The following is a 26,966-nucleotide window of genomic DNA, read 5'->3' as shown; positions in this document are numbered from 1 at the left end:
ATACAGAACGTTTGGACATGACTAATAAGCTTGACCCAAACACACAAAGCACTCAGATCAAGACCTTGTTGGTCTTCTCCTTGGTCCTGGGGAAGAACACATATTTGGGATCATGAGATTTTTTTAAAAATCCATTCTTCCATTTCGAGAACTCATACAAGCAAGAGTAGGAAAAAACTTGAAATACAGACCTGTTTCTACATCATACAAAAGACTATAACATCTTTAACCTCATAACCTGAATACACATATTGTAAAATTAAGTTTTGTCCATCCCTAACCTAATCCTATCAGTTTGGTAGCAGCACTGTAGATGGCATTCTTTTCATTGTTTAATTCTGTGCATTAACATTGAGGACAATTAGCTTGTTGCCTAAACTGTTAGGACGGTGAAGTAAATGGTACTATTTTTTTAAGCTGCAGTAACTTAGCTAATTCTGTCCAATCTGCTGGGCAGGAATTAGGGAACCGTTCAGGGGCTCTGGGCTGACAGTTTAAACCATTATGAGGAGAACCTCATATATTCAACCAGTGTTACATAAATATGCAAAATTACTACCAAAAAAAATCTGTGGATGTAAATGTAGTCTCCAGTGCCTTGAAAATAGTCGGTATTCTGCAAATGAAGGGTATATATTAAATGATCACTTCTACTATAAAAGACACTACCTTTGGGAAAATAGTACTTCCATCTTAGGAGCAAGAGGAGTGGTGTGCAATAAGATGGGGAATGAGAGGGAGGATGGAGGAAGATACAATTTTTTTTTTTTGGAAGGAGAATTTCTTTTTAATCCCTCTTTTCAACCTTTTCCATACATGTTTGATGAGTGGTCCATATCAGAGCAATTTTTGTTTAGAAATTGCCAGTAAGAAGAATAATTTAAAAATGAAATGGCTTTTCTTCTTAAAAAAGAGTGAAACCATAAATAAAATCTTTAAAAAAAATTAAAAAAGGGCGCCTGGGTGGCTTGGTGGGTTAAGCTTCTGCCTTCAGCTCAGGTCATGATCTCAGGGTTCTGGGATCGAGTCCCGCATCAGGCTCCATGCTCAGCGGGAACCTGCTTCCCCCGCCTCTTCTCTCTCTCTGCCTACTTGTGATCTCTCTCTGACAAGTAAATAAATAAAATCTTAAAAAAAAAAAAAAAGAAGAGTGAAACCAATACTCAATCTGAAATACAAATTTTGCTATGCCACCATCTTTATTAAAACAGATATAACTCTTATTTGTAATCAATACAGTGCATAAAAAATAAGCAAGGCAGAGACATTGGAGGAATTCCATTTATTGTGGATGCATTTTCACAATATATATTTATTGCAGCGATCAATTATCAGTGAAAAATATCAAGTGTTTATAAAATTTTTAGGAATGGCAGATTCACAGAACATGCTAGTCACCTTGCAGTCTTACCTCTTAAAGATAACAAAGAGAATTGTAATCAGACAAGTAAACAAGGAATTTATTTTTTAAAAGATTAAATCCAAACTGAACAAAATTCTACCCTAAAACTTATTCCATCCAATATTGGAATAAAAGTCAGGATCGATATAGTCTCTTCTCAACTTAAGACTTTCTAGGAAAAAAAAAATAATAGTGATCAGGAGAAACTCTTATTCAAAAATACAACAAAGCAACATTGCTTCACCATGGGCCTTAATTCAAACTTTGATCCATTTCACTCCAATTACGGGAGTGAATGCTAAAATCAGGAACTACGTGCGAATTCTAGTTCACTTTATCATAGACTCATGTTTATTCTGTCATGGATAGATGACCAGTGCAGTCCTCGTGGCTTTCCTTCCTTTGGTCCAGGTGTGCTAAAGCTAGAGGATTCAACAATTCTTTACTGATTTATGAGGAAAATAGACTTCAGAAGGCAGTGGTCACTCTGCATGCCAGCCTTGCCCTGGCTAGCTCTTCTAGGGCAGTACTGTAGATTAGAAAAGAGTCATCTGAGAGACTCCCTTAATGTGGTAGGAGTTGAGACTAAGACAATTTTGGTTAAGTCAAATGAGGTATAAGTTTATAGAATTAAACTACATGTATATTTCTATGCTAGAACATACTGCAAGACACTGGAAGACTCTTTTATCATCTATTGTGGAGAATAGATGAGCACTAGTAAGCTAAAATAAGACGTGATATCTAGATTGTGTGTGCAAAATGTAAAAATGACAAGTCAATAGACTCTTGGGGGAAAAGGCAGGACTAAGTCACACATTTTTTTTTTTTTTGAAAATTCAACATGTTGTCAGCTACAAGTACCAATGACTAATAAAAGTAGAAAAGTTTAATTTAAAATATGTTTCAGTCTATGAAGAATGGAAATACTGTCATGACTTCTAAATACTGGCTTTTGCTCACTTTTCTTCTCTGCCTCCAAACATTAGCCAAAGTTGGTCTTAGGATACCCACATGTGGAATTCCAATCTGTACGATTTTGTGACAAAAATGCTGGTCTTCAAATTTTGGAGATGGAAGAGACCTCATTTATCATCTAAGCCAACCTACCGTGGACTTGATTTTAAGAAGAGAATAGAGTTCTGAGCAAGCTTTGTGTTTGACTGAGACGGTAGCTTTAGGACAAATTCCCACCGGACTTCAAGATTGTTTTTAATTATAAACTAAATACTATGTTTTATAGAAAATGTCAACTAATTTTGACACTTTTCTCTTTTCTTCTTACAGGTTATCGGGCATTGGAAACATATCAATACCTATTCTGCCATGTATCTATTGGCAAATATGAAATATTAATATAATAGTGTGATTTTTAATTTTTAAAAAGCTGTGATATTGGCTAGTTACAAGGACATACTGCTAAATATAATAGTCTAGCACATAAAAAAGCTTTCTACCATTAGTGTGTTTGTATACGTGTATGCACATACATACATGATCGGGTCATCTAAAATGTGGTTCGCTATCACTACCAAAGAAATCCACAAAGCAACCAACCTAACGAATCAGTACCAATGTCACCTAACATCATTATCCAATTTAGATACTCATCAGCATGAAAAAAGCAATACCTTAACAGCACATCTTTTTTTGTTTGTTTTAAGACAATCATGATTGCAGTATCTCAAATCTGAAACGGGTTACTTTCAGAAAGTGTTACAATTGCCTAGAGTAAGATAATTTCTTCCATGCTTTATGCTAAAGTGCAGAAACAACATGACTTCTGTATTTAAAATAAAAACCAAACCAAACCAAACCACTAGGATTTGTTTTTCTGGACACTGCACACATTTCTCAGGCAATTTTCAATGTGAGGCTCCTTTAGCTGACTTCCGGTGTGGCTGGTGTCACTGCTCAGACAGAGTTAGGCTGATCAGTAGGCAAGTCTCTATTTCACAGCATGGGTTTCTTTAGAAACAGGCTCCTGTGCAAAGGCAGTACTTTTACCATGAACATCTCTAGACTGTGATTATTAAATATAGTGATAATATACATGGGTTTACTGGGATAATGAAAAATAAAACAAGAGGAAATGAACTCAATTTAGTAAATCAACATAAATATAAAACAGAGCAAACTAGCCCTCTCCAACTGAGCTGGTCCAGCATCTTGAGCGGCTACTTTGGGTTCTTTCTTGAACTCTCTCAAACCTGCTAAGAGAAGAGAGCTTTAAATCTGCAGGCCATGGCGTTTCAGCCAGATGTTTTGTGTCATAAGAAGAAAAAAAAATAATTGAAATATGGCAGGAATAAATATTTAAGAAAGGGAGGATTATTGTTGGTATTCTGTTCAAATATGTTCCTGATCTTCCCGTCTGCCCTCTTTTCTGCTGATTTTACCCCTTCCTTTTTCCTTTCCTTTTCCCTCTCTCTTCCTCTCTCCCCCTTCCTCTCTTCCTGCCTTTCTTTCCTCCCTTCTTTCTTCTTTCTTTTCTCTCTCTCTTTGTTTCTTTCTTCTTTATATTCCCCCTTCCCCATCTTGGTCTTTAGCCGTGCTTGTGGTGTTCACAGTCAAGGATCATTTAAAAAACAAAAAACAAAAAACAAAACAAAAGACCTCCACTCGAAGGGCCAGGAATCCCTAGTGCGCTTTCCAAAACAGGCACACATGGCGAGTGGTTCAGTCTTGGCCACATCAAGGACAATGACAAAATGGAATGTGCTTATCTTTAGTTTTCTCCTATTTTTTTTTGGGGGGGGGGTTAATTTCTTCCCTCCTATTCTTACACCCTGATCCTTGAAACTTATCTGGCCCACACTCTTCTTTGTATACCATTTCTACAACTAACTGCTAGAATTCCTCGCTGATGTATTCACAAGCCTTGGTGTTGTGAATCTGCATTTCCGAGGAATGACGGCCTGACGTGTAGTGAGTCTGACATCTTGCAGCAGAGTTGCTGCCTGCTCTGCTACCTTGTAAACTCAGTTCTGGGCCTCATGGCTGTATTATTATTACTGTACAGAGAGTTCTGTGGTATGACCGAGGACGAGGGGGTGGTACTTGTGGAGACTACCCCATCACCTTCCCACCTTGTATCACCACACAGCCCAGTTCCAAGGAGCACCAGTCATGTTGCGATGAACATGAGTGGTGTTCTCTGGAGTGTTACCATTCCAGATCGTCTCTGTACTCCACTTCCCAGGACCCTGGCTCAGAGGAATGTTTTCCTGAGAGGCTCTATGAAACCTGTGCGGACGGGCTAGGACAGCTGGCACCCTCCACTCAGAAAGCAGACTATATACACATTCGACTGCCATTTTCAAGAGGTTGGAGATGGATGCTAGAGGGGCCATGATGGCTTAGGCCAACAAAAGTACATTCTTTGTCTTCAAAAAGAAACAATAAACAATCCCCTTACCCTTCCTCCACCAGGAGAAAATTGTGCAAGGAACTTTCAAGATTTCTATTTTCTGCTAACTATGCAACCCTCCAACGAAAGGGGCATGCATAGTGGTTAAGATCGTAGGCTCAGACCAGACGGCCCGAGTTTGGATGCAGGCTTTGCTAACATATTGTTGGGTCGTTGGGGAAAGTTCATGTCCCTGTGCTTTGCTTCCCTCAGCTCTAGACAAAGGTGATAATAAGACCACTTCACAGGGTGGTTGGAAGGTCAAAGGAGATACTGTAGCTTAAGAAGGTGGAACAGTTCCTTGCATAGGGCGGATAAAGTGGTTTGTAGTGGTGATAATTATTACCAGGTACTTAATATATTTAGAAAAGTTATTTAAAAACCACCTTAAATAGAGAGACTGGGCCATTGGATTTTGCTGGAATGTAGAGCAATCAGTAACTAATCAAGACGGAAGAGCACATTAGGCAGCTGTGCCAGACTGAGGAACATGTCGAAGTAGGAAAGGGCAAGTGATTCCCTGACGTCACGGACCTGTAGAGAACCTCTGGTTGCCTTTGAGGGGTTCCCCAGCCCTGGGTTTGCTTGAAAAGTGCTTCTAAATCGACCTGTAAGCAGACTGCTCTAATCCTGCTTATGGCTGCTCTCTGATCTCTCTCTCTCTTCAATTTTCCCTCTGTTAAAGGAAAAAACTGGGCTTATTGCTTGAAGTGGGGAAGGGCTACAATCAGAAGTTGAATTAGCTCCTTGGACAACAGACAGTCCTATTTTCAGTTGGAGTATCATTTAGATATTGTCTAGAGCCTCCTTTATGACGAAATGAGCATACCCATTGATGGGAAGACCAAAAAAAGACAAATCCAAGCACTCTTAGCCATTGGTTTTCTTAGGGTAGCTAGTTTTGTCTGACTTTTAAATATTATTTTAATTTTTTTTTCCACAGCAACCTAGGGTCCTAGACTCCTGACAATGTAATGGGTCTAGAAAGCAGCTTTGGGGCCACTCAGGGAGACAGATGTTTCCCCCCTAGGTGATGGTCACGGTCCAAGCCTGGACCGTGTAAGGAAGTATAGAGCATGCTTATTTGTACCATACTACCTCTGTGGTTAACACTCCTACCACGATGGTGCTTCTAGAATGTCTTATTGCGGACCACTCCACAGGTCCGGACTATTTATGTCGCATGACTGACAAGCCGACAATGCAGCAGGCTCTGTGAGCTTTAACTTCTCACTGTACCACATGCAACTTTTCAGAAGCTGATGGTCACCTAGACAAGGCTCTGTGGATCAGCGATATTTCTCATTTGACCCTGAGACATCATACTGCACGATACAGCAGGAAAAGAACCTATGAAAAGCAAATCTTCCCAGGAGATTACCTTAGTGGGAGAAGTGACCTTATCCACAGATTGCTTTTCCCAGAGGTTCCGCTTGCCAGATACGTCTCCTGGCCTCAAATCCTAATGATGAAAAAGAAGAAGAAGTTGATAGGTGGCCATTTATATTTTCTGGCCAGCTCTAAATAAATCCCCACTTCTGTAGTTTGTTTGAATTAATTTCTTATTTAATACACTTTATCCTGGTGATTCGAAATGGATGGAATCAAAAGGATCATCAGCCACTGTTTGTTTTTATATAGACCTTGGTCTATGTTATGATAGGAGAATGGGCTGGAATGATCCAGCCTCCACCGAGGGCTTCCTGTTTATTGATCAGTAGAATTGGAATATAAGCACATTTAAAATAATGCAGCCTATTTTCAACTTTTCATGCTCTTAGAAGTGAATAGAATGTACGTTAGTTTTAACTCTTTTGGGGTTGGATAAGCAGGTCACCTCTTGCAGATCAGCCTTCTTTCAGCATTCTGGTGGATTCCCTACACCTTTAGGACTTCAGTGCAGACCAGCCTGACTTCCAAACGCCAACACTCCCATTTCTTGGCCTGGGGTCTTTCTCTGGGCACCGATGCCTACTCTGCCCACCCAGGAGGTAGGCTGGAAGTTCAGAGAGTTAACACCCCCAGGGGCAGTCCTCAATTCCTCACTGGTGAGATTTGGTGCAAGAGTATTTCTCAGGCTCACGCACGCCTCAGGTGGGAAAACTGGGAAGTGTGTGTTCTATGGTGGTTTCCAGGGTGCCTCAGTGGGATTAAGCTTTGATAGCCCATGTGGTGACTTTAAATAGCATTACTGGCTTTGTTCTTTGCCCTGACTCACTTCCTATAGTGTTTTCTTTGCTTCCCCAGTAAAGTATTTGCATTCAAATTACTATCTTAGAGTCTGGCCCTGGGCAGCTCAACTAACTGCACTTCCGTCAGACTAAAATCAGGTTGTTTTCTAAGGAGCAAGTGTACAGCAGTACAGGCTAGCCCACAAAACGAAACATGTACCACAGGGTGTACCCGTAAGAGAAGGTGAGTTGATGATATGTGTGAGAGCATGCGGAAATCTTGGGAAGAAAACACTGAAATAATGATCGGCAACAGTCACATAGCTTTGATTCATTATTTACTACCTCAGAATGAATCCGGTTTGGAAAGGGATCCAAATTTCTGTTTCCATGTACTTTTCTTCCAGCATTTGCTTATACTAGAATTTGGCAAAGGTGGTTTGTAGAAAATAAATGTGTTTTACTGAAATAGTAATGTTTATTTTGGCAAAACCTTTTCTCATTAGGAAGGCAAAGCTAATAACGATTGCGTTTATCCACAGACACTGGTCTAAATGGACACAGTTTTGATAGATACTATTGAAATCTTGACACTGAAAATTCACTGGGTAAATGGTACCAAGTGAAGCATTTCAGATTTACCTTAATCTTACTGAGTTTCTAGATTTCCGTTGTGGCCTGGATTCCTGATATTCCATTAGAGAGTTATACCTATTTAACTTGGAACCAGAAGCAACACATCAGGTTGTTTTTGAAGAATTCCACTACATTTGCCAATGTAGGTAGAAGCTGCCAAATTGTCTGGACGACTGTTTTAAAATTTGGGAAACTATAATTAGGAACATACTAATGGAAGCTCTGGAAAGTGGCTATTATTACTTTATTTATTTGATTCATATAAAACAATTATTATTCTTTCATATGAATGTTCTTTTACTGAAGAAAGTGAATTGTAGTTCCTTTAAATCCTGACTAGTAACCTTTTGAGAGCACTTGCAGAGTTTAAAGAGTCCATCTCAAGAAAATATGAACATCCAGGTGATAAGCTGGCATGTTAAATCAAAGGGGAAATATAAATGCAGTTACCTGGCCAGACTACATTCTAGAGAAAGACCCAATCCAGAAGAAGAGGGAGAAATGAAGTCAGGAGAAGCAGGTTTCCAGTCAACCAGAGATCAGAGAATGAAGAAGAGAATTCAGCTGAGAAATACATTGTTGGGACTTTTTAAACAAAAAGAAAGACAAATTAGCACTTAAATTGCTGTATATAACATGCAGGTTAGACACAAAGAACAGTCAAGCCAGATAAAGCAGACATACTCAGAAATGAATTCTAGTTATAAAGTTATACCCAAATCCTATAAATTCTGCCCACAAATAGCAGGAGGTGTCCCAGTAAAGAATCAGGTATAGATACTGTTTAATTCTGAGTAAGTTAATTTTCAGACACCCTAAAAATACTGGTTGACAAACTACTTTGAACACCTTTGATTTTTAGCATATATGAAAATTACTATGTAACTCGTGGTAAAGGGTCGTTTTTCTCTCTGGGGAGTTGTAGAACAGAACTCTAATCCTGTGGATTGCTCCTTCCCTGCTTGAGGCTTCACTGGGTGAGGACTGTTTTGGGAAAGAATTTTCCTCTGATTTTTTTTCTTTAGTGGACATATGCTGCACACTTGCCAAAACAAACCCAGGCTTTCCCCTCCACTCGTGTATACCAAGGACTATAAAAAAGGAGCTGAGGATAAATCACCTCTGATCCCAAATCAGAAGGCCCCTTTGGGGGTCTCCCACTGGCTGCTATCTTTAGGTAATCCTCTGACATCCTGGGCTGGGGCTCAGAGTCCCAAGGGTGTCAAACTTAGATGCCTAGACGAAGGACCAGGCTAGAAACATAAATGCCCAAAGAGACCTGATATAAGAAACTCCAAAAAAAAAAAAAAAAAAAAAAAGTTGGGGCACCTGGTGGGTCAGTGGGTTAAAGCCTCTGCCTTCAGCTTAGGTCATGATCCTAGGGTCCTGGGATTGAGCCTTGCATCGGGCTCTCTGCCCAGCGGGGAGCCTCCTTTCTCTCTCTCTCTCTCTCTGCCTGCCTCCCTGCCTGCTTGTGATCACTGTCAAATAAATAAATAAAATCTTTTTTTTTTTTTTAAGAGGGAATCAACAAATTCAGGACTGTATACCTCTGCACCTCAATACGGTGTTCAAATTACAATTTTAAAAAGGGAAATAAAGCGGCTCAAACAACACAGATCTTAGCTCACCAGTGTGAGAACCCCCTGGATAAAACTTGAATAAGTTCCTTGCTTGATCTGTCTATGCTGCTCTCCCAGACTTAATGTTTTCCTGACAAGTTTTATGCAAGATTTCATCTCTTTTCTGCTAGATCCATTTTGTCTCTGAGTTACCATCTTGCCCTTGCTGGGCTCCAAGTCATGTCCTCTCCCAAAGAGACTACCATGTTGCTTCTTCAGACTTCAACATGGCACCAGGTGCACTACACCTGGGATGTGCACAAAGCTTAAATCTGCTTACCAAGCACATTCAAACAAGCCGTTATTGACAACAAATTACATTTGTTTTCTTCCAGTCTGACCTTCATCTAGGAAGTCACACTAGTGTACCAAATCCAATGAGACATGGGAAAAAGGTATCACCCCAATCTATACTAATTGATGCATTTCCTTCCTTTCCTCTCCATCCTCTCGGAGATGGTCTGCAAATTGCTTACTAAATCACAGGTAAGGCAGGCAATGGCTTTGTAATTTCCCTGTAATACCTTTTGGTCCTTCCAGAAAATCTGCACAGTTATTATACCTGTTGTAGTAATAACTAAGTTAAATCTCTTAACCCTCCCATTAGGACAACATGGATGAAGATAACTTATCAGTTATGGTACTGTTAAAAGAGTAAGGTCAAGGGGCGCCTGGGTGGCTCAGTGGGTTAAAGCCGCTGCCTTCGGCTCAGGTCATGATCCCATGGTCCTGGGATCGAGCCCCGCATCGGGCTCTCTGCTCAGCAGGGAGCCTGCTTCCCTTCCTCTCTCTGCCTGCCTCTCTGCCTACCTGTGATCTCTGTCTGTCAAATAAATAAATAAAATCTTTAAAAAAAAAAAAAAAAAAAAAAAAAAGAGTAAGGTCAAGTCCTACACCAAATACAGGGGTATAATATGGTTTAGAAATGAGTGGGATCGCCAAACTGTAAATGTGAAAAAGTAACCATCTCGTCTAGTGATGTGCTATACTCATCAAAGAAGAAAAAACATATACTTTCTCTCTTTAGCCTTTCTATCTCGTGAGACCTTCAGGGGGTCTATGAACTTGCTCAATTAGTATCACATGTGTATTTGAGGGGAGAGTGCCCTTTGATTTCACTGGGTTTTCAAAAGGGCCCAAAATTCAGAAAAGTTAATAATCACTCGTCTGTACACACAAAACTTATATAAGTTACCATTTAAAAAAGTAATTCCTACTCTTTATGTCACCTTTGGTGCTTGGGAAATTTGAGGCACTAAAGAGAATATACCTTTTGGGTATGATCGCTTGCCTAAACTGTCTCCAGTTACAGACCCCTCTTTCCGTATCTACTTGGATGGGGGAAAGATTTTTTTTCCAATATATTGACTTTTCAGTTTTAACTTGGGTTTACATTAGTTTTATACCTCCCGTGAGCCCTAGTGCAAACAATCTCAGGCTGAAAATTACTTGATTACAAGGAGTTGTACCCATGAAACGTATGGAAATATTTCCATTTTTTCTTTTTAAGTTGGAAAAGTGATAAACTTTACTGACTACTTTGGAGATTAAATGTGGATGGAGATTAAATGCTCAACAATGCAGAGGCCAGTGATTGAGAAGGTTTTTCTTCTACCTCTGGTTTGGAGTGGTTATACCAATAGAGGCTCTGCTCCCTTGGGCACCAACAAAGGTATAAAAGCAACTTAACAGAGAAAGCCCACTAATATATAGTAGGGAGCTTAATAAGGTTTTTGGTTATAATGATAAATGTAAGGCAATTATCACAGACATTCAGTGAAAAATTTAAAAGAACATTTTTATAGTAAGATAGCCACACTTAATAAGAAAATGTTAGATTTCCAAAAATAACATTCATAACCAGTTTTTATAGTTTCTAGTTTTACTGCCTGTTTTTTTTTAATGGCTTTCCTTTGGAGGTGTTGACAATAAAATTATAGCAATTATTTCAACAACTGCCCAATAACTGTATTTTTGTGTTAAGTTAAAGAAATTAGGCAAATTAGAAAATATGGGTTCAAAATAGCCAACATACACATTCTTTTGGGAATAACTCTAGGAGTGCCCTTGACTGAGAAGCGGCCAAGATAATTTACCATTTTTACTTTCAAATTCCTAACTGCGATTTATAGAATGGAAGCTAAGCCAACAGACTAGTTAAGAGTGTAAACTGTGGATGCTTCAAGCTCTGGCGAGTTGCCCCGCTCAGGGTGCTGAGGTGACTGTGGCACCATTCTACCCTCTGCGCTGGACTGCTCGCATTCTGAGCTTCTCCTCGTTTGTTGTTCGGGGTGGCAGCAAAGGAGAGAAGCACCTGTCTTTCCCAGGCAAAAAGACCTTATGCTGCTGGAAACTGAGATCAAAACACTTCAGAAAAACCCAGAGCTACTTACAGACGGTTTGGGAGCGGGTGACTTATTTCCATCTGGGGTTTTGGTTAGCCATTCATTGATGCGGCTGGAAACCCCCACCTTCAAGCCAGCAGTCTCCTACAAAGTCAATAATCCAATATTACAGAAAAAAAAATAAACCTTACTTGGAAAAAAAACTTTGAAGTAACCTCAAAAATACTACTAGGTATTTCTTCATATAACCATTATGTAACACTAATCAATTATTGATCTCTATCTTTAATATTTTGAGCAAACTAAATCTTAAACTTGATATTTAAAGACAATGTTATCTGGTTTTCTTTTCCCTGCGCCTCACCCCACTCCCACTCCCAGGGGTTGATGATTAATTTCAGGAACTTCATTTAGAATACCGTGGTCAGAGCACAGGACACAGTCTAGCCTCCTGAACACATTGTCTCTGAGAGAATTAACATCTTCTTCACTGCTTTTTATAATTAAGCAGTGTGATTCTTTAAAAAAAAAAAGGAATAAAGAAAACAAAAAATCCAGCCTCTCAAATTAAAAGACCCAAATTGTCTACTGACCTTATTCGGTGTGCCTGACACAGTGGGGGATGAAAACACATTCCCTTTCTCCCACATGCTCTTGATGTTGCGGACACCTTCAGCAGGAACCGGAAGATCCGAGGCCGCTGGCTTCAGAGGTTTGGCAGTTTTTGTTCCCTAAAATGTGTGAACTATCTTTAGGGTTCGTGCTGAGAAGTCTGTTCATAAGATTCTGGTGAGCTTGTCTTCTTCAACATGATCATTTAAAATGTGTGGTGACAGTAAAAAAAAAAAATCACCTTCCCCAAAAATTCTGTTGTGAAACTACATTCTGATGACACATATGCCTCAAATAAACCAGAGGACCTACGTCAGAGGGTCTTCCAAAAATGAAATGATGCCTCCTCCTGGGACACCGCTGATAGCGAAGGTGGTATTTCATGTTGTTTCCTTAACAGGTAAGGGCTGTGTGTGTGCAGGGCACTGTGCTAGGCTCTGGGGATACAGAGCTGCTCAAGACAGTCTGCTGTGCGAACAACAGTAACTAGTTATACAAGTATTTATTTCACAATGTGGAAAGTGCTACGAAAGAGAAATGTAGTATGCAAAGCTCCGCTCAGAGGGCAGCCGTGAGGGGAATAACAGTTTAAGGCAGCAAAGATGGCCCCTCTGAAGAAGTGACATTTAAACAGAGATGCTACAGAAGGTTTGGAAGTGGCTATGTGAGGAGTGTCATTCCATGTAGAGGGAAGGACATATACAAAGGACCGAAGGCAGGGACATGTTGAAAAATGGAGATCTGTGTATGGAGAATGTACCAGAAACAGGGAAGAACAATGTAAAAATGGAAGGTGTGCATTCACAGTATGTTTTCAGCAGCAGTGATGGGCATACCCAGAAGCCTGCAGTTTCTCTGGTGGTCCTGCTCTGTGGCCCGTGGCATGTGCTGGCAAGGTGGCCAACCAGGGTGAGGCGTACGTACCATCAGTGGCCGCACGTAAGAAAATCTCCCAGGACTGTACAAGTTCTGAAGCCACAGTCTCGGCTTTGCTAATCCTATTAAAGCTCTGATCAATTCAACCACAGGAAGTAACTATCTGCAATTTGTCTTATATTTTTCTGGACACTTAGTCTTGTGAAAAATCACCTCGTCAGTACTAGGACTTGATTATTCATTTGATAAATCATCCAGACCTCTCTCTTTCTTATTCCCTCTTATCATTTGTGAACTATCTTACAGGTATCTCTACTCTGTACAAAGGAGAGGAGAAAAATCAAACCAAACGGATCCAATTACTTTATAGCAGGTGTTCTGATATACATCGGAAGGGTAAAACCATTGACTAAAACTACAAAAGGAGGAAAAAAAACACATCTTCTTCAATGGCCCTGTACCAAGTGCTTTGGTACTTGGAAATATACTCTATTTCCAAATCATGTAGACCCCCCTTTTTGTGGGAATGGGTTGGAAAAAAGTTGGAACAGAAAGAAGCATAAAACTATAGTCTTTCAAGCACATTGATGATGATTAAACCTAGTCTATTGCCTTTATATTAACTTATACTACTACTTTTATTTGATAATAAAAGTTTTTATAGATAAAAAAGGATTAAGCACAGTTGGAACTGTTTAAACTACATATGGAAAATACATTTTAAAAATAATTAAGGAGGGGCGCCTGGGTGGCTCAGTGGGTTAAAAATAATTAAGGATATTGAAGATATACTTATGCCCATACAAGTAACATAGTTCAGTACCAAGGAGCCCGTTCATTAAATGAGTAACAGTTTCATTAAAGAATATTCTGGCTGTGGGGCACCTGGGTGGTTCAGTGGGTTAAGCCTCTGCCTTAGGCTCAGGTTATGATCTCAGGGTCCCAGGACTGAGCCCCGCATTAGGCTCTCTGCTCAGCAGGGAGCCTGCTTCCCCCCTCTCTCTGCTTGCCTCTGGGTGATCTCTCTCTCTCTCTGTGTCAAACAAATAAATAAAATCTTAAAAAAAAAAAAAAAAAGGAATATTCCGGCTGAAAGTAGAAAACAATTTAGTTAAAATCTTCTATAATTTATCTTTATCACTGCTCTTTTTTGTAACTAGTTTGAAGTATAATGAAGCATCACTAATATTCCAACACAGTTTAATGTGGTTACTGGACCTGATTACTGTCCTAGGCCTCTATGGTCATCCACCCACACAGTCTGTCTCTGCCCATGACACTAAGGCCACCTCACCTCAATTGCACTGGTGTACTGCTCCAGTCTGCTGTCAATTTTGGAGACGACTGCTGCTTGATGAGTTGATTTGATGCCACTGTTATGTGAATAAACACACACACATATACACATAAAAATACAGGAGAGAATTTTTCCATATATACAACCGCTGATAATTCTCAACTGAATAATCAACCATATTTACCTTTTTTGTACAGACTTATTCAAAAATTCCGCTCGCTCTTCTATCTAGGAATTGAAAAAAAGAAATACCCAGTGAATATTTGCAGCTTATAAACAACGTTTACTTGGGAAGTAAAAGCACCAGAGAGTGGATAGGGTAACAGTAATAATAAAACTACTTACGAGGTATTTGAGAGTGAGATTTGGAGGGGACCAATGGTAGACGATAGAGAAAGTGTGGAGAAATACAAAGTTCTGGAGCCAAATTAAAGACAAGACAGAAATGGAATAAAAAATGCCTCTGAAACAAGGTCACAACCATTTTTTTTCAAAAGCACATGCCGTTACCCTTTATGACATATTTATATGAGTATAGATATACCATGGTATTTGGTATGGGTAATTTCCCACAGCATTTTAACTATGTATTTAGTGTGCAATAGGATCGAATGAGTAAGATAACGAGGACTGTGAACTCTTCCCCTCCTGCTTAGCCTGGCTTCCTAACTGACAGCTGTCAAGCCAACGGCTGAATTTAATTGGCCTTGAACATGGAAGACGGGGATGGGAGGAGACTGAGATCTGGGGCACGACTCCTCAAGGCTGACATCTCCCATGAAACCCCCATTAGCCCAAGTGGGAATGGCAGAAAAAAGCCCAGAAAAATGGATGGGTATATATGAAATGGTAGTCTTTAATAGAAACCCTTTTCTCTTTAAAGCTAGGAACTTCTGGGTGCCTGGGTGGCTCAGTGGGTTAAGCCTCTGCTTTCAGCTCAGGTCATGATCTCAGGGATCCCTGAGTAATTATAACCAAAGCAATAAAGTGCCATTTGCATTTGCTAAAAATTATGATTCCAGGGGTGCCTGGGTGGCTCAGTGGATTAAAGCCTCTGCCTTTGGCTCAGATCATGGTCTCAGGGTCCTGGGATCGAGCCCCGAAATGGGCTCTCTGCTCAGCAGGGAGCCTGCTCCACCTCCCCTCTGCCTGCCTCTCTGCCTACTTGTGATCTCTGTCTGTCAAATAAATAAAATCTCAAAAAAAAAAAAAAAAGCTAGGCAATTCCTTCTACTAAAACTAAAGCTACTAAATCAAACATGGTATTTCACTAAAACTGTATGAATTGAATCAGATGTTCTATGTAAGTCAGCAAGTATCTGTTGACTCCTTTGGATACCCAATGTCAGGGGAGAAATAGCCTCTGTCACTTATCACCTACCCAAATCAGCAAATACTAAAACCTCTGCAAATGACTGCCTGTGCCAAAGCACACACTTGCCCAAGGGGTCCATTTTCTGCCCTGTTCAGGGCAGCCAAGGAATCTACCAGACTTCAGACACTCCAGGCTGCTGTGGTTGAGTGTCCCCTAGAGTCTTCTGAGATGGTAGTGGCTCTTTCTAGCCTGGACTGTCCTGGGACTCATGGACTTTTTAGTAAACAAAAAGCCTACTTTTTGGAAAAATGCTTCACTCCTAATATCAGTTGAGTGACATCTTTAAAGATGTTAGTGGGGCCATTTCATTCTTTTCAATGATTTCTCACAATGATAAATGCAAACTCATTAAAAATAAAACTTCATACAAAAAAGTGTTATCAGTAGCCCTGAGTTTATGGGATGCAAATTGTCTTAAGATTTTTCTTCTGATTTTAATATAACTTAGATCTGCACTTCTGGAGAAAAAGTTCCCAGCTGAATAAGGTAAAATACATTGAAACCATGCAATGTGCTGCCATTTTTAATATTATCCATCCATCCATCCATCCATCCATCCATCCATCCTTTAATGCTGACAGTGAGTCAGCTAAACTAACCAATAAGTTACACACTGAGCACTCACTCTATAAAGTTGAACACTCAGCAGTGTGTAAAACAGTGTCCCATTCTTTAAGAAGAACACAATGACTAGGGGAGATGAGTAGAAGCAAACAAATAAAATACTTCACACTCAATGATAGATAGGTACCATAGTAAAGAGAAGAAGAAAATATGGCTTTGGGAGAAGTGAGTCTGTGGGGTCAGTGGAGAAGAGAAGTTTTTCAGTAGTTTGGATTCTGAGCTGAGGTTTTTAGTTTCTAGTTTACAGAGGTTCATCAATGAGTTTATGGAAGTGGGGGGGGAGAGAAGTGCATGAGTTACAGTAAACAGGACATTTGGGACAAAGCATGGAGATTTGGGGAGCAGGGCAGGGGGGATGGAGGAATGAAACGCACAGGGGAAGGAGAAAGGCATGAGGAAGGGGCGGCAGAGATGAGTCTTGGTTTTTGAAGCACTGCCAGCATCCTTCCAACTCTGGGATGAGCTTGCTAACCTTGCCTATCCCATTAATTCAAATGACAGAGATTCTCCGACTCTGACATTTCCTTTTGTACCTATGACATCAAACACAGCTTGACTTCATCATCACATTTTGTCAGGTCTCACCGTCCATTACTGATGCATTCCTATTGGGACATCCTTAACTTCAACTAGATAATGTAACAAGGTGTACTGAATTTATACACTAAACAAATTTCTGTAAAAGGACTTTAACGAGAACAATCGGTTCTTCCGCAGACCAAGAGGTGGCAGTGTTGTCTCGATAAAACTGAAGGGAAAGCCCGCATGCTATTCATTTTAGAAAATTGGCTCTCTCCTACTCTACACCCCTTCTACCACCGAAATATGAAAACAACAATAATAAAAACCCAATTTTAAATTTAATTCACTTAAAATTTGCTCTGCGCATGTTTTATGTAAGAAAAACCATTCACTGCTAACAAAATTTTAACTGTGAGAAACCAGATTCAGAGTTTCCCAGACAAGGAATAGGAGTCATGAGAACTTAACAAAATACATGAGTTGATAATACTTTGAGGTCAAATAGCAAATGTTTTCCCTCGCACTGGCATTCTACAATCTTATGACCACTTATAAAAGTCACAGGGCCAAGAGTATCAACAACTGTAGGAATTCAATCATAGAATATGAAACTGAGCTCCAAAACCAGAGCCACAGCAAATTCTTCAAGGCACATACTATGGAAAAAAAGCAATAGGCTGCCTGTGCCTGAAAGCATGTCTCTGTTATATAGGAATTAAACAGTTTTTGTTTCTTTTTAACATAAATAATTTGCTCACACATGCTTCTCTAGCAGAGGGAACAGATGAATGGCTTCCCAGGAATGCTGGATGAAATGGGAAGCCAGGAATCTGGCTTAGGGAAAGACCAGAGAAATAAGTAAGTTGAATAATTTAGTAGAGAGGAGCTATTTGGAGAAGGAAACGAAGGGCTGTAGTTTCTCCTGAAAAGAACAGCAACTAGAAACTTAGATGACTCTGGCTTTCTTCACGTTATCAAGCCTGTACAAAGAGAGTTTAGCTTGAGTGAGATGTCAAGGGTAGAGAGAGAGAACACAGCTTTCTTTGATTATCGATGAGCCAGAAACACAAGGACCCAGGCTGAGAACAGAACTCTGGTAACTGCATGGAGATAACCTGAATCGCGTGGGGTTTTTGTTTTTTGCTTTTGTGTTTTGCTTTGTTTGTTTTGTTGTTGTTGCTGCTGCCTTTCTGCTCTTTCTTCTACAGCAGGATCTGCAAACTATGGCCCATGTGCCTATGGGCCTTAGGCAGGCCACGGTTTTCACATAGCTCTCAAGCTAAGAATGAGTTTTATATTGTTAAACGGCTTAAAAATCCAAAGAAGAATATTTGGGGACATAGGAAAACTATGAAATCCAAATTTCAGTGTCCAACCATAAACCTCATCCACTCCATAAAGCTTCTTTCTACTCATTGTGCTCTGCTCTGAGATGTCACTGCCTGCAAGTCTGCAGTTGGTTACCTGGTTATTCTTGGGATTCCCCTGACTGTGGTAACGCCTTGGGGGCAAAGACCTTGCTTTGCACTGCTCTCCTTCATAGTACACAGCCACCATTAGGTATGTTATAAATATAAAATATGAAACAATAAAATCCCCCTGTGGCTTAGTTCCGATTCTCCTGGGAGCAGATCTTGAGAAGAGAGGGTTCGAGTATAAGGAGTTTATGTGGGAGGCATCAGACTATGACTGGGACCCAGATGATCATAAAGACTAAGCAGAGCTCCTTAAGGATCAAACACGCGGATTTTCCTGTGAAACAGGTAGTAACTGTAAAATGTAAGTAACTGGGTTTTGTTCACTTTAGTGGGCCACATGAGATGACCTCACATACACAATTACAGACACACACACGTATATTTAAGCAGCTGGAGCCTGGCTATGATTCTCTACTGGTTTTGCCCATCGTCCACACTTGGTAGCCTCGCTAGTTTGATGGAAAATGAGGGAGAAATAAAAGTGTTAAAAGCTCCAATCTCTGAAGATTCGTTCATTTATTTATTCATTCAGCAAATATTCACTGACTATCTTCACTGTGCCAGGTGCTCAATGAATGTTCATTCTCAAAAAAACCCCCCACATATTTAAAAATACTGGCATTTAGTACAAATAACAGATAGTGCTTTCTTGCTTCTGTTCTCTTTTCTCTGCATGCCAACCCTCCCCTCAAGTCCTTGACTGGGCTCCCTCCTGCTCATCCTCTCTTCTCTTGCCAGCACTTCCCTCTTCCATCAGTTAGGAGCAGACTCCTCGAAGGCAGTGCCGGGACCAAACTCATCCTGGCAAAGGATCCCCAAGTTACATTTCATCTCCTCCCGGGATAACAGCTTTCAGAAATGACCAGTACCGTTTCCAGCTGCCCTACTTTTAATAATGACAAATTAAAAGTGAATGGCTAGTATGAAAAGTGGCTCAAACCTTTATAGTATAGTTGCCCACTTTATAAACTTTTAATGTTTCCATTTTCAACAGCTTGAAGGGATGAGGCATCTGGAGGGCATGGGTCACTGAAATCTAGAGATAATCGTCGAATGTCACTTTAATGCTTACCAAAGCATCTAACAAACAACAGATAAAAAGCTCTCTGCTTTATTTCTCTCCTCCCTACATGCTACAAAGAGGAGCTCTGAAAAGGCTGAAAGGAGCAAAAAGCTAAATGAAGCAAAGGCTTTGAATGATGACTAAGTAAGGAAGGGGCTAAAATCCAGTTTTCATCACATTATAACGGAGGTGTTACAAGAAGACTTCATGGGAATAAGAAATACCTTGAGAGATGAACCTTTAGGAGTGAAACACTTGAATGGCTTCTTGTCATCTGATAAGCTGTCTTCGGGCATCTTCTGACGTTTCTCGGCAGCTTCTGCCCGTCGCCTTTCAATCTCTTCCTTTAGCCTCCTCTTCTCTTCCTGAGGGAGAAAGAACACATAACAAGGACATCAGTATGAGCTTCAAGCCAGAAGGTAGGAGGGCCAGAGGGCAGAAAGCACTAGTCCCAGAGGAAAACGAGTTGGGTTCTGGACCGGATGCCACCCCTTCCTCAAGGGCAGTGGCCAGAGGTTAAGCCTGAGCTGGCAAGTCCAACTGCCTGACTCACACTCTAGCGTGGCCACTTCCCAACTGTGTGGCCTTGGCCCCTTCACTTCTCTGCTCATATACCTCAGTTTATCATCCGTGAAATGAGACTATGGTAGCTGTCATGAGGCTAAATGAGAAAACCCATGTAAAATGCCAGGCCTCGTGCTCAGCATGAAGCTGATCGTTGTCGTTACCATCCGGTCACGTCATTTAACACTGATCTTCCGTTTCTGTGTATGTAAAAGGAAGGTAAATGTCCCTTCTCCTACCTTGCTAGGAGAGTTGTGAAAGTTGTGAAGGCAAATGAGATAACTGATGTGCAAAGTTATATAAATCTAAGTTCTTAGAGTCACCAAATTATGTAAGAGATAATTTTATGGTTGTCCCTGCCTCAACTGAGATTATTTTAGATGGTTGGACAAACCTGAAAATATGTAGACCCTGCACCACAGAAGTCAGAGATGTTCACAGTGTGTCTCAGTAACCCCTTTGTACCTTCCTTCTGGTCTACGATACTCTCCCCCGTCTTCTCTCTCAGGCCAAACATTCAGAGCACTGATCAAGTCACACATCCTCTATGAATGATGGACTGAGAGATGTGTGTGTCTTTTGTAGTTTTCAAACTATATATCCTTAAACAGAGACTGGATGTTCATCTGGCAGAATGATTCTCTGTCTTATGGGCTGAATGTCTGTGCCCACCCCCATTCATCTAATTAAAGTCCTAGCTCTCAAAGTGATGGTTTTAGGAGTTGAGGCCTTTGGAAGGTGATTAGATCATGAGAGTAAAGTCTTCATGAATGGCACTAGTGCCCTTATTAAGGAGAACCCAGAGAGTTCTCTTCCGCCTTCTGCCAAGCGAGGATACGATGGGAAGACTGCTATGAACTGGGAAGTGGGGTCTCACCAGGCACAGAATTTGCTGGCCTTGATCTCCAACTCCCCAACTTCCAAAACAGTGAGAAATAAACTTCTGTTATTTATAAGCCACCGAGTCTATAGGAATTTGTTATTGTGGCTCTGCTGACTAATGACTGTTTGGTAGGAGGTTAGATGAAATCATCTCCTAGGTCCAATCCAATTCTAAGAGTCAGTGTTTCTCTTCTGCCTTCATTGATACTCTGCTCCTCTAAATAACAATAGCAACGATAACAATAATTTTAACTACCAGGCACCATGAACACAATGATCTATTTAATCCTGGCATCAGTGCTGTAAGTAGACATTATTCCACAGGTAAAGAAAAGAAGTTTTAGCTGATCTTAGTTCAGTAATTGCTGAGGTCCCAGCTTGCAGATGGCAAAGGATCCTGGCCCAGGTATGTTTGATTCAAAGGCACTATCATCCCAAGCACTTCCCAACCAAAGGCAACTGGCTCAATGAGAGCTGGAGTTGGAAGAGATCTTGGAATAATTTATCCAAACTTTCTGCAGTGGTCAGCCAATTTTCACAGAGGATCCACGTCAGAAAGCCATCGGAAGTCTTTCTGCATAGTTCAAATCATGGAAGGTCACTATCTCCTAAGACCAAAGGGAACAGCTTTAAACTGATTTGGAGAATTAATGTCCAGTACTGATTCTATCACTTACTAGTCAAGTGACTCACAGAAGTCACTCAAATAATCTGATTCTCTTTCTTTTGGTCTACAAAGTGAGGATAATAATACACCTCAGGATAAAAGGAAAGAATGCACCTTGTAAAGCTGTAGTTGGTTAAGTGCTTTTTCAGTGTTCAAACTTTGTCTTCTTGTAACTTTATCTGTTGTTTTTAGTTCTGTCTTAAAAGATGGAACACATTCATCTGTTCATCATTCCTGGGCTCCTGCTACATGCCTGGCACTGTGTTGGCTCCTGGGTTTACAGTAATGGACAAAGCAGATACTGCCCCTGCTTGTGATGACCTCATTTCCTGACTCTTCCATTAAAAAAAGAAAAGCTATTTAAAAAAAATCACCCTATCAAAACTCTTCAAATATCAGAAAACAACTATCATGTGGCTCCCGGTTCTTATAACTACTCTGCAGACTGAGAAAATGACTAATCCGCTCTGTGCCTCAGTCTCCTCATCTGAAAAATGGGATAATAACACTACCCACATCAGAAAGTTATAAATGGATATAAAGTGCTACAGATGAAGGTTTTAGAACTGTGCCCAGTGCATGGTTAGCCTTATTATTCTTCAAATATATTTATAAGAGTCCATGCTCAAAAGAGCAAGAGCATTCCACCATGAAAAAAATTATTCCCTGGGCTCGAAGGGTCACCAGACATGGACTGGGGGCCCAGGGCAGGCAGGCTGTGCCCTCCTTACCTCCTCTCTGACTTTTCTCTCTGCTTCCTCCTGCTTCCGCTTCTGCTCTTCCTCCTCTAGGACCTTCCTTCGCTCCTCCCGCTTTTTCTTCAGCTCCTCCAGCTCCTGGGCTGCTTCTTGCTGCTTCTGTTTGAGCTTCTCGAACTCCTCGCTCTCGGTTTCCCCGCGGCGACGGCGAAGTTCCTCCAGGCGCTTGCCGGCCTCCACCTGTGAAGCGCCTTCGGCCTCCTTGGCCTCGCCAGCCCTTGCTCCCGCTCCCGGGCGGCTGTCCGGAAATGCAGAGCGGGGTGACAACCATTAGTCTGGCAGCCTCCCCCAGGGAAGGACTTTGGTCTGCACGCTTTGCACCCCACACCCAAAAGAAATCTCTATTCCCCCTCATCACACAGTGGGTCTTCACACCAGCCCAAGGGGTCCAGGGGTCTGCCTGCAACCTCAAGGTCTGAATCTGATCCCTCTCTGCCAATTACCCTCGGTTTCCTAGCTGGACAACCAGGCAAACAGGCATGGTCAGTGGCAAAATGGTACATGGAAAATGGACAGAAGAGTGCCACCGCTATGGAAAACAGCAGGGAGGTTCCTCAAAAAATTAACAGTGAAAGCACGATATGCACCGGCAACCCCACTTCTGTGTCTATATCCCAGAGAACTGAAAGCAGGATCTTGAGAAGATATTTGTGCACCCTTGTTCCTAGCAGCATCATTCACAACAGTGGAGAGGTGGAAGCAACCCCAATACCCATCAACAAATGAACAAGTGAACAGAAAGCAGTTCATACATACAGACTACTATTATTCAGCCTTAAAAAGGAAGGCGATCTGTCACAGGCTATGACATGGATGAACCTTGAGGATATTACGCTACTTGAAATAAACCCATCCCCAAAAGACAAATCCTGCCTAACGCCGCTTACATGAATTATCTCAAGTAGTCAGTTCAGGGAAACAAAGCAGAATGGTGGTTACCAGTGGCTGTGGGGAGGGGAGGTGGGGAGTTATTTCATGGGTATAGAGGGTCAGGTTTGCAAGATGACAAAGTTCTGGAGATGTTTCACAACAATGTGATGCACTTCACACTACTGAGTTGTACACTTAAAAATGGCAAAGATAGTAAACTTTATGTGTTTTACCACAATTAAAGAAAAATCCATGATACATGCACGATACGAAGTGGAAAAAGTAATATTTGTTCTATTTACCTCCTGGGCTATTCTTTGGATCCCACATATTAAATAATCGTTGACATTTATTATCATAAATACTAGTTATTACTGGCAAGGAAGGCATGTAATGCAAAACAGTGCTATGAGACTGAGTTCTAAAATCTAGGTGTGACCTCCTCTGCCATAAGCTACTGGTTAATTTGGATCTCCCTAGAATCAGGGATCAGAACGGAAGACTTGTAGGCTCAGGCGCAGTTGACAAGAAAAGATGGCTGAAACTAGGGCAGGCACCGAAAAATATCTACTTATCCATTTCTTGAACTTGACTCTGGCTGCTGATTTCTGGAGATGAAATTACTCTTTGCCTCTTGAATAAGAGCTGTAAGTACAGTAATATGTGTCCTTTCTTACACAGCTGTTCCAAGAAAGTTCGTAATGACACCACTACCTTATGGCTTCAATTTGTGTGGTCTAACATGACGGGAATATTCCTAATTGTGACTTAAAATTACTAAATTAGCCGTGATGTGGTATAGTTAGGGCTGTTACTTATGCTTTATAGGCCCTTTTCACATCATTATCTCATATAATAGTCTCAATAACTAGGGAGTTAGCCGATTAGGTTAATACTACCACCTGGGTGGCTCAGTCATTAAGCGGCTGCCTTCAGCTCAGGTCATGATACCAGGGTCCTGGGATCAAGCCCTGCATCGGGCTCCCTGCTCAGTCCCTCTCCCACTCCGCCTGCTTATGTTCCTTCTCTGTGTCTCTTTCTATCAAATATATAAATAAAATCTTTTAAAAAAATACTGCCATTTTACAAATTAGGAATCAATGTTTGAGAGAGAAAACAGTCTGGCCCAACTTTTTTTTTTTTTTAAAGATTTTGTTTATTTATTTGACAGAGATCACAAGTAGGCAGAGAGGAAGGCAGAGAGAGGGGGAGAAGCAGACTCCCTGCTGAGCAGAGAGCCCGATGCGGGACTTGATCCCAGGATCTGAGATCATGACCTGAGCCGAAGGCAGAGGCTTTAACCCACTGACCCACCCAGGCGCCCCTGGCCCAACTTTTGGTAGCAAGAAAGTGGTAGAGCCACATTTAGATTCCAGTGTTTCTCTATTAAGTACACTCTTCTTCCCATTGTACTATAATTCTATCAGGAGTTAAATATGGTTTGTCATAAAAATAAAAAATCAACCAAATCAAGCATGTTAGCCTCTAGCGCTCACCTCCTACACTGACGACTAGAGAGTTTGGGAGGATGTTTCGTACCTGTAAGTCTCTAGAATCTATACAGTCTAGGCCTGACTACCTTCCATGCTCCAGGGGAAGCAATGCTTCATCAGATGGCAGAGCTTATCAAACAGCAAGAAAATGGGTACTTTTTTATAAGTTACAAATAAAATTGAAATTAGGGGTGCCTGGGTGGCTCAGTTGGTTAGACGTCTGACTCTTGATTTCTGCTCGGCTTAGAATCTCAGGATTGTAAAATCGAGTTGGGCTCGATCCTGGTCGTGAACCCCACTTAAGATTTTCTCTCTCTCTGCCCCTCTGCCCCCTCCCTCCTCTCTCCCTCTCTTAAAAAAATAACATAAAAAAAAGAAAAGAGATCACCCTTAAAAAAGAAAACTGAAATTATGCTAAAGTTTTCTTTTGTGAATAAGGAGTCTCCAGAGGGATTTTACTGTAGAACTGGGAACATGTTAAGACTAGAGACAAAACACTATCCCAGGGGTCCTTATGTTAAAATTTCACTTCAGGACTGGCATTCTTAGTGTTTTTACATAAATCATATAAAGAGAGGAGAGAGGTCATTAGCACCTACTGACCCTGAGCTCCTTTAATTAAATTTGCTATCTACTAGAATTATCACATTGATAACTGTCTTCAAAACATGTTGCTATTGACACAACTGCAGCAGAGCACTGTGTTGTCACTGGAGCAAAATTCCTGTCGGCTGGATCCTCCTGGCCTTTTAGGAGAATTTAGTGGTGTTCTCAAAAGTATACCTAGTTACAGACAGTCCTTAACTAAGAGACAAGGATGTAGCTTGCCAGCTGCTTAAGTACTCATTAACAAGCAGTGAGGTCATGCTTAACTAGCTCTGAACACAGGTAGCCCATCCCTAACACTTTGTCTAAGGAACCGATGAACTACCACTGTCTGGTATCATTTATTCCATGTAGAGAAGGGGTCAGTGTTTCTAATGATGGAACAAGAAAAAGAGTAAGATAGAAAATGAGTTCAAGACTGCATTGATAATACTGATCTTATGCATACATCTCATGCTTTTTAAACACTGAAGTAGTTCTCCCCCCCCCCCCAAGATTTTCATTTATTTATTTGAGAGAGAGAGCATGTGTGTGCACAAGCACAGGGTTGCGGAGGCAGAGGGAGAGGGACAAGCAGACTCCCCCTTGAGTGGGAGACCAACTCAGGACTTGATCCCAGGACCTTGAGATCATGACCCGAGCCAAAGGCAGACGCTTAACCAACAAAGGCACCCAGGAACCCTCAAACATTGAGGTATACCATCTCCTTTCCAATCTTTTCAAGATGCAGGATGGAAAGACAACTCTTGTGGATCACAGTCAGCATTAAAACAAAACGAAACAGAAAACACCAGAGTGAACTGCATGGAACAAGGGAAAGTGCCCTGTCTTGACATGTTTGTTTCAGTGACAAGTCTCTATGCAGCTCTGTACTGGGTCATGATGTAAAATTTATTTCTTACTAAGACTTCAGGTTAGATGTTAAAATATTGTTCTAGGTTCTTGACAGTGTAAGATGAACTTTTTAAATTTTGTACTCAAACAAAGGTTAGAGGGTCCCTTGAAACTTGGATGTTGCCCTTTCAGACTCTTGTAAGTTCACAGGTTGTGACGGTAGAGAGACAATCTCTCTGCACTAGTTCAAGGTCTTCACATCTTCAGAAATGAGTTTGCTCTTCCTTTTCGTCATGTTAGTGGATGGGCATTGGACTCCACTAGGTGTCGCTCAGTCTTCATTTTGGACAATGAAAAGGTCCATCATTAGGGACTGGTTCAGTTACTCGCGACACACCCACCCATGCGGGGTAATACGCTAACATTATTAACTGTAAGCTTATATTCACTGGTCCAGAAGGGTAGCTATGATATAATGCAAGAATCAATTAAAAATATATATTTATAGTTATATACACATATACATGCTATATATATTTCTCTATTTTGAATATATACACATAAAAATATCTGGATAAAATGTTACTGGTAGTTATCTTTGGGTAGTGGGTGCTTATTTTTGCACTTCTATTTTCTGAATGTTTCATAATGAGTATCTTTTTTCCCCTATAATTAGAAAAAACTTTAATTACCATGTTAAAAATAGACCACAAAACAAATACCTGGTTTTATGCTTTTTATAAAGTCCTTGGTATGAACTGCTTTTTCTATACTTTGCTAATTGAGTTGATTTTTAAAAAATTTGATGCTTTAGAGAAAACAATCTAATCACAAAAAACAGAGAACTATCAGATGCCTGG

General features: G+C 40.8%; 1 protein-coding gene across 7 annotated transcripts in view; it reads right to left on the bottom strand.

The window, feature by feature from the left end:
- Nucleotides 1–1,267: 1,267 nt before the first annotated feature.
- CALD1 (caldesmon 1) overlaps nt 1,268–26,966 on the bottom strand; it is a 188,669-nt gene continuing 162,970 nt past the window's right edge. For 5 of the 7 annotated variants that reach the window (XM_004741727.3, XM_013050292.2, XM_004741728.3 and 2 more), the window contains 8 exons: nt 22,277–22,541; nt 19,657–19,797; nt 14,555–14,598; nt 14,368–14,446; nt 12,179–12,316; nt 11,634–11,729; nt 6,193–6,273; nt 1,268–3,615 (listed from right to left, as the gene is read on the bottom strand). In XM_004741727.3, the coding sequence (XP_004741784.2) occupies nt 3,607–3,615; nt 6,193–6,273; nt 11,634–11,729; nt 12,179–12,316; nt 14,368–14,446; nt 14,555–14,598; nt 19,657–19,797; nt 22,277–22,541 (853 nt within the window). In that variant the 3' untranslated portion in view covers nt 1,268–3,606. Of the gene's footprint in view, nt 3,616–6,192; nt 6,274–11,633; nt 11,730–12,178; nt 12,317–14,367; nt 14,449–14,554; nt 14,599–19,656; nt 19,798–22,276; nt 22,542–26,966 lie in introns of those variants that run through there. The other 2 variants (XM_004741726.3, XM_013050284.2) reach the window with 2 other exon arrangements.

The sequence above is a fragment of the Mustela putorius genome, unplaced genomic scaffold (assembly GCF_011764305.1).
Source record: "Mustela putorius furo isolate JIRA1106 unplaced genomic scaffold, ASM1176430v1.1 tig00003845_pilon_pilon_pilon, whole genome shotgun sequence".
NCBI lineage: Eukaryota > Metazoa > Chordata > Mammalia > Carnivora > Mustelidae > Mustela > Mustela putorius.
Note: the sequence above shows the minus strand (reverse complement) of the source record. Positions and strands in the feature narration are given on the sequence as shown.